Here is an 8184-nt window from a genome sequence, read left to right as displayed (position 1 = left end):
GTTACAGTTTATATGCAAAACATTTCTTGTAGTCGACTGTTTGGACTGTTTTTATTCTGTGATATTGCTACTTTTAAAAAATGGACATTTAGATACTTATTCCACCAATGATTTAGTGCCAGACATCCTGTTGCACTCCAGCCCAGCTGGTGGCGCCAGAGTAAAGGTTCGCCGACCACTAATAAACACAACGAAGAAGAAAAGGACCGGAAGTTTGTCCAATATGCGAACTGGGCGTCGTTTTCAAAAGCTCGTTAACCGAGTTGGTCCAGCGGCTGTTGTCTTGGTGCTGTGTTCCCTACGTGTAAACAATAACACAAGACTAATAAATACTACTAATGATCTTATCCAGTGATGCTATCGTCGTGAACACACCAAAACAGCGAACCGGTCTTCTCGCAGGTAAGAAACGGACCAGTTAAACGCCACTAGCTAGCTAACTTTGTTTATATTTACTTCCTGTTTGACTGCTAACTGTTAGCCTAGCTCGCGTCCTCTCCTACCTAAGTTCTCAATAGTTTACTGGTAAATTCGTCTTGCACAAGAGGCGTCAGCTGATGGGGATCCAGTTAATAAACGTTAAACTCTGAAAACAGAGAGAGACTGAGAAAACCCACTGAATCCAGGGCATAGCATGCTAAAGATAAAATAAACCTTTATTGATCCTTAGAGGTTAAATTAAGATTGTTGCAGCAGCACAAGGAGTGCAGATAAAAAGAGAAAGTAAAAGAAAAATACATAAGTATATATATTTAAAAAAATCTGCAAAAAGAAAGTGAGAATTCATTAAGAATAGCTTACTTATTTCTATAGTATCAAGATGTTAAAAGCATGAAACGGTACAGAATAATAAAAGCCAGCATTATATCTGTAAAATTCAAACACAAAAATATCCAATCGCTTCTTCTTCAGATCTGTTTTATATTTTTATATTACATATTGTGAAGTGTTTTTTTTTTTTTTACCTTCAGGTTTTATGCTACCTCCTTGACTTATGGATATTATGGACAACCTGCATTTCTCAGAAGAGGAAATTCAAGAACAACTGGCCGCCCTGGGATACAAAAACATACCGAAACACCGGCTGTGTGAATTCAAGCAAGGTCTGCCTCTGAAGCACGAATGAAACTATTATGTTTTTGTTGTGCGTTGATGTTAAAGACGGAATACTGGTCTTATAACTTGGACATCTCTCGTTGTGTAATGTCAGATCTTGATGACCTGGTTCGACGTGGAGAATGGAGAAGCCTCGCCTCATCCGCTCAGATGAACCCGGCCACATCTCAGCCGAGTCCTCCTGCCTTCACCAAAGAGAAAGGTCAGAGCGCCTTTACGACACCTTTCTCTAAGCAAAGCATGCCGGCAGTTACGTGTTGAAAAATATCATTAAAAAGTCAGTTTAGTGTGACAGAAAAACTGAAAAATAGTCATAAAAAAACAAACATTCTATAGTATGTCGTAAAATATGTTAGACTGTCAAAAAGAGTCATAGTATTGTAAGTTGATTAAAGTTGTAAAAAATGTCATAATATAGTGTGTTGAGAAAAAAAATCATATAAAAGTCTTAGTATAGTGAAAATCTATACGACACTTTTCTCTAAGCATGCCGGCAGTTACGTGTCTGAAGGACGGGTGTGATGGATTCAGTGTTATCTAGTGAGGAGGTTTCCTCCTCCGCTCACTCCTCCCGTTCACAGCGTGTCACAGAACTACGGTGGCCTTCAGGGAACATAAAAAACACGAAATGCTCTCTATAGATCTGAAGGGTTCATTCTGAACTAACGAAAACACAAAGATCGTTAGTTTCAGGTGATTATACACAAATGAAAACTGAAGTCATGAATATTATATTTTATTTTTGCTAATAATAAGTCCTGTAATTGTTTTCCATTAAGATGTGTTGTGTGTTAACTGGTGAAGTCTGTTTGTCTTCACAGTTGGTCGTTGCTACTTTCAGAGCTCTAGTGAAGGCTTCTTCTTACACGCCAGAAAAGTGGAGCATGACAGACCGGTAGGTGTTAGCAACACACTACTACTACTAATATTTTTTTAATTAATACAGATTATGGGTTTGCTTGTGAACATGTAAAGTGAGACATGTTTGTTGGCGTGTAATGGACAGACGATCCATAACATTCTTTCCGTAGTGTCGAGCACATGTGATCGATTAATTCCATGTATATAATTTAACAACAGGTGCTCACCAGCTGTCAGAGCAGAGACTGTGAACAGCAGCAGGGACGCTGTGATTCGTACGCTCGACACTCGGTGGCTCTGAATCTCCGGCTGCCTCCAGGTGCTCCCAGCAGGCTGCAGGTGGAGGAGGAGGAGGAGCCGGACGAAACCCTCCACCCGCCGCTGACTGACAGCTACGCATCCACCCCCGACTCCCACAGGGGACGTTTCATCAAGAGAAAAGTCCTCAGGTAGTTTTGGTTAGACTAATAAGTGTTCATTTAACTTTCCCCTTCATTCATTCATCCAATTGTTTAAGTTTCAAGTTCGATTTTAATTGATGAATCGTTTCAGCAGAAACAGGGAACGTGCGACACATTGAATAAAGACGAAGATTTAAAGTAGATTTGAATTGAAACTTTTACTACAGAATCTTCTGCTGCAGAAGATTTTAATTCATCATAAAGTGACTCCTCACATGAGAACAACAACTGTTACTGCTCGAACTGTAGCTTTGTACTTCCTAAATGTAACATGTATGCTGGAAATGTAACAATAATACTGTTGTATTGTTTTCTCCCTCCAGGAAACATAAAGGACAATCACTTGTCTGTGATGAATCGATCTACAGTGAAGACGGTAATCTACACGTTATTGTAATCTTCTCTGATCATCACTTTGAACTCACTTCTCAGAACCAGGTTTCAAAGTGCTTCCCACAATTCAGCAAATAAACATCAAGAAATTATAAAATCATAAATACATGTTGGCAAATGAAGAAATTTAAGGTAGCGGAAAACTGGAACAGCATGAAATAAGTAAAATTAATTCCAGTAATATAAAATAAATAAAGAGATTAAAACTAAATCAATTAAAAGTTTAAACTTTTCCTTTCCTTTACACTTTTTAACTCTGGCTTTATTTATTTAAAGTTAGATGTCCACCATTTAAAATCCCTTAAAACAATGTTTTAAATATAACTTACTGATAGAGGTTACTACTAATTGTTATTTATTTTGATGAAAATATAAAGTATATGTATTTTTAAATCACAAAGTTGCAAATTTCAAAAAACGTTTCATGTCAAAGTCAAAATTTCTCTTCAAATATTTTTTGTCCCACACGAATAAATTATTTTTGCACCATGAGAACGTAAAATAAAACAATATACACAATGAAAACACAAACAAACTGAACACTGAGGTGTGCTCGTGGTTGAGTAACTGTTATATTTGCTGTGTCCAGTCACTCTTCTCTAAAATGGATAAAATAATCTGGAATTAAATACAAGGAGCAAATACAAAAAAGCAGAGATGTAATCCCGTTGGTCGCCACCAGTCTGTGCTGCCTCAGCATTCAGAAGAGGCTCCTGGATATCGGCTTAATCCTCTTAGCTCCTTCGTTAAGCCTTCTGCCTCCACAGATCACACACCTCAGCAGGAGTACAAGTCGCCAACATGTACAAAGTGTACAGCACTCAGCGGGACGATGACAAGAATTCTCTCAGCTCCTCCTTTTGGTCTGACGGAGACCGACGGGAAGGTGAGGAGGACAAAGAGGAGAAAGTAGTGATTGGCGAGAGAGACTTCAAACCTGTTGGCAATGCAGAGGAATCGTATAATGACGCTTCAGGGGAGGAGGTGCAGATCGGTGAGGAAGACTCCAAAGCTGTCGGTGTTTCAGAAGACTCTTACCGGGAGGCTTCAGAGGAGGAGAGAGTGGAGATTCAGCGAGCGATCAGCGAGGAAGACTCCAAACCTGTTACCGATGCAGAAGACTCTCTCCGGGAGTCTTCAGAGGAAGAGGAAGACTCCAACCCTCTTAGCGATTCAGAGGACTCTCACCAGGAGGATTCAGAGGAGGAGAGGGTGGAGACTGAGAGAGTGATCAGCGAGGGAGACTCCAAACCTTCTGGTGATGCAGAAGACTCTCTCCAGGAGGCTTCAGAGGAGGAAGACGACTCTAAACCGCCTGGTAATTCAGAGGACTTTCACCAGGAGGAGGAGGAGGAGATTGAGCGAGTGATCAGCGAGGAAGAGTCCAAACCTGTTGGGGATGCAGAAGACTCTCTCCAGGAGTCTTCGGAGGAAGAGGAAGACTCCAACCCTCTTAGCAATTCAGAAGACTCTTACCAGGAGGATTCAGAGGAGGAAGGAGTGGAGACTGAGCGAGCGATCAGCGAGGAAGACTCCAAACCTATTACCGATGCAGAAGACTCTCTCCAGGAGGCCTCGGAGGAGGAAGATGACTCTAAACCTGGCAATACAGAGGACTCTCACCAGGAGGAGGAAGAGGAGATTGAGCGAGTGATCAGCGAGGAAGAGTCCAAACCTGTTGGGGATGCAGAAGACTCTCTCCAGGAGTCTTCAGAGGAAGAGGAAGACTCCAACCCTCTTAGCGATTCAGAAGACTCTTACCAGGAGGAGGAGGAGGGGGTGGAGATTGAGCGAGCGATCAGCGAGGAAGACTCCAAACCTTCTGGTGATGCAGAAGACTATCTTCAGGAGGCTTCGAAGGAGGAGGAAGAGGAAGACTTCAACCCTCTTAGCGATTCAGAGGACTCTCGCCAGGAGGATTCAGAGGAGGAAAAGTTTGAACTGAACAACCAGGTCAACATCAGCAGGGAGAGTTTGGAAGTTGGACATAATGATGATGAAGAACGCTGTAGCAGCAGCTCTGACAGTCCAGCTCCGAGTCTGATGACCTCTGGCTACGGCACCTACAAACCAGAGGAGCTTGAGGGAGGAGACGACAGAGACGACCACACCATAACAGAGTTTGATCAAGACAGTCGGGGAGATCTATCTGAGATGAGAGACGACGAAGAGGACGATCGTTCGCTGTGCAGCTTTGGCTGGTTTGACCTCAAACCCACAGAGCCGGACCACATCGAGACTGAAGCTAATGTGGCGCTTTGTGGAGATGATGATCTGCAGAAAGAGGTGGACATCACAGACACGAAACCAGAAGAAGATAAAGACCAGGCGAATGAGGAGACATTTGAAGTCGGTCTACATGCAATGTCCGAGGACGAAGTGACAAATGCAACATCAGAGGAACGTCCATTTTGTAACACTGTAGTTGAAGATAAAGTGGATGTGAAGTATTCTGAAGGTGGGAGTGATGATGAAGGGGACAAACAATATGAAATGCTAGAAGAAGACGTGCGAGACGGCAAAGAAGAGAAAGAAATGGAGTCTGAGGATCCAGATGAGTCCTCCAGCAACAAAGACATCAAGTTTATCGACTCCAAAGTGGATTTCAACCAGACAACGTTTGACAAAATGTGTGAGGATTGGGAAGGAAACCTCAGACAGACGAAGGGTAAACGGTTTCCTGTCTCTGTGTTGGAAACATTTAAGCTCTGTTCATATAAACTCTAACTTTGAAACCGTGTCAATGTTAGGTTGTTTGAAGGCTAAAATTCGAGGGATTAAAACTTCATCCTAAAAAACGTCTCATAAAAAAATATATATATTCCTTTCATCCTAAAATAATTGCTAATTTTAGTAATTCAAAAGTCCTATATAGTGAGAGTATAGTATGTCAAAAAAGCCATAGTATAGAAATATATATATTTTTAAATAAGTCAGTGTCTTAAAATTTTTAAATAAAGCTTTAAAAAGTAAAGTATGTCAAAAATGGAATAATATAGTTGTTAGTATGTAAAAAAATGTATTGCATTTATATAAAGTTGTAAATAATTCATAGTATAGTGTGTCATGAATATATAATACAAGAAATGAAGTTGTTTGCCTAAAAACAAACCTTGTAAACCCTGTTGTCGTGTCGTCTGTGGTTTCTTTCCAAACGCAGCGAGCTGTCTGGAGGAGCGTCTGGCTGATCTTCATCTCTCCTCATCGGCTCAGCGCGACTTTGAGACGGAGATCGAAGACGTCGCCAGTCAGAGCGACACCCAGAGCTCAGACACGGACGGAGTCTCTTTCGGTGCCTTTGAGTCCTACATAAGAGGCATGGTGGGTAATGTAGTCTCCACTGTTTCATGTCTGATAAAACGTCTTGATCTGTCAGTAAAAAGCGCTCTATTGCCGTTTTATTCTGGACAGACTCAAACTCAAAGTGATGGTGACCTCAGGCCCAAACCCAAATCCTGTAAGTCAACAGAAACCCAACGTAGTAATTCACATTATGACAAAACCGTTTTATTATTTATCAAGAAAAAAATTATGTTTCAGTCATCCGACCAGCGATGAGTCAGCAAACATTGAAGAAGACCGACCCAGTGGCCAAGTAAGTTATAGTGATGGTTAGTTATAGTTATAGTAAGTTATAGTTATAGTTAGTTATAGTAACTTATAGTAAGTTATAGTCATGAAAATGACTCAAAATCAAAGGTTAACAGTTCTGAATTGACTTGAATTTGAATTTCCTTTGTTGAAGAAAACCTAACCACAATATTTAAAGACATGAACACTCCCATTGGATTCATGTTGGTGTTATAGATGACTCCTTTGTTTTCTCGTCTCTTGCAGGTATTTTGAGTACAAGCAGCACTGGGCCATGCATAAAATTCCAGGAGAGGACGAAAGGAGATCTGAACGAAGGGAGATAAAGGTATGAAAACACATCTTCAACAGAAAAAAACATTTAGGAATATTTACTTTCAGGCTCCCCCAACAGGTGCAAATAATCCTCCACACATTTAGTTTTTACTCTTTTGTCCTAAAATTCATAAGATGTTTTTCTGCTCCTGCTTTTCTAAGTCTGTTTTGTACACGTGGCTTTAGTTGTTAGAGATGCATCTAGAAATTGTTACTCCACATCTAAGGTAACTAAATACATTTACTCAAGTACTCAATCTGAATGTTTATATTTGATGCTACTTAATACTTTTTGTGTGACCGCTTTAGTTCATCTTCAGATCTTTCTCCTCTTCTGTGAAAACCACACATTTCCAGATGTGTTGAGAAAATTCTTCTTAAGATAAAAACTCTTTGATCAGCTGGAAAACGCATCGACACAACGCTGAAAACAGTTTGTTCTTTCTAGAGATACGAGGTTCTCACAGGACAGAGACCACAAACACATGATCGTATAGAATATGATGCATTGATGAAGATTAAACTAGAGTTAAAAACATCTACAGCAGTAATATAACGTATAACATTACTGCACAATGAACACGCGTACTTCCTTCCACAAAGATCAAAATGACAAGTTGGTAGTCGGAAGTTGCTTCAAAATATTTTTGTATGTTTTCTTGCAACAAATTTACTTTTTTTTTTTTTTTTTAGGAACGACTTGCATACCGACCTCCACCAGTAAGTAACTTCCCAAATATTCTAAGTAAAAGTGCAATACGTTCAGTCTCAATTCTGCACCCCAACAATTACTTGTTTAAGAAATGTTAATGAGACACGTCGACACCACCTCGCAGTGTGAGCCGCAGTGTATTCAGGCTTTGTATTCAGCTACGTCTTGTTCTGTGTTGCAGCCTAAACCTCGGAGGGTTTACGTGCCGAACACGTACGTCGTGCCGACGGAGAAGAAGCGCTCGGCCCTCTGTTGGAGGATCAGGAACGATTTGGCCAACGGTCTCCTTCCCCACAAATTCAGCCATGAATTTTAGATACTTTTAATTCAACTGTATTGTTTTTTTTATTTTTATAAATGGTGTTATTTATTGATGATTTTTTTGTAAGAGATTAAAACGCATACAGAATATATTACAGGTCATTTTGTTTCTTCTATTGGTGGTTTGTATGGGTACAGAGGGGTGGATGTTTTTTCGGGAAACTCTTCTAGGTTTTGGCGTCATCTAGTGGCGAGGCTGCATGTTGCAACCAACTGAAACTTGTCCCGTGTGCCAAGCGTGTAGCGGAGATACGGTGGCCGACACGTAAACAGGGAAAGGCCTTATCTGGAGCCAGAGTTTGTTTTTTCCGTCTGGGCTGCTGTAGAATCATGGCGGTGCAACATACATGACAATTCTTAGTTTCAGCCGATTATACACTAATGAAAACAGAGTTATGAGTATCGTATTCCATT

At 40.6% G+C, this 8184-nt stretch overlaps 1 protein-coding gene across 1 annotated transcript; it reads left to right on the top strand.

Moving 5' to 3' along the window:
• Positions 1-275: 275 nt before the first annotated feature.
• hyls1 (HYLS1 centriolar and ciliogenesis associated) lies at positions 276-7765 on the top strand (the record flags this gene model as incomplete). Its single annotated transcript, XM_079159886.1, has 12 exons — positions 276-402; positions 972-1103; positions 1211-1318; positions 1938-2011; positions 2197-2426; positions 2762-2814; positions 5992-6152; positions 6243-6288; positions 6372-6426; positions 6669-6750; positions 7431-7457; positions 7631-7765. Exons 2-12 carry the CDS (start codon positions 995-997, stop codon positions 7763-7765), a joined length of 1080 nt encoding a protein of 359 aa, XP_079016012.1. The 5' UTR covers positions 276-402; positions 972-994.
• Positions 7766-8184: the final 419 nt, after the last annotated feature.

Source organism: Pholis gunnellus (genome assembly GCF_910591455.1).
Source record: "Pholis gunnellus genome assembly, chromosome: 5".
Lineage (NCBI taxonomy): Eukaryota > Metazoa > Chordata > Actinopteri > Perciformes > Pholidae > Pholis > Pholis gunnellus.
This window is presented reverse-complemented; position numbering and strand designations above follow the sequence as displayed.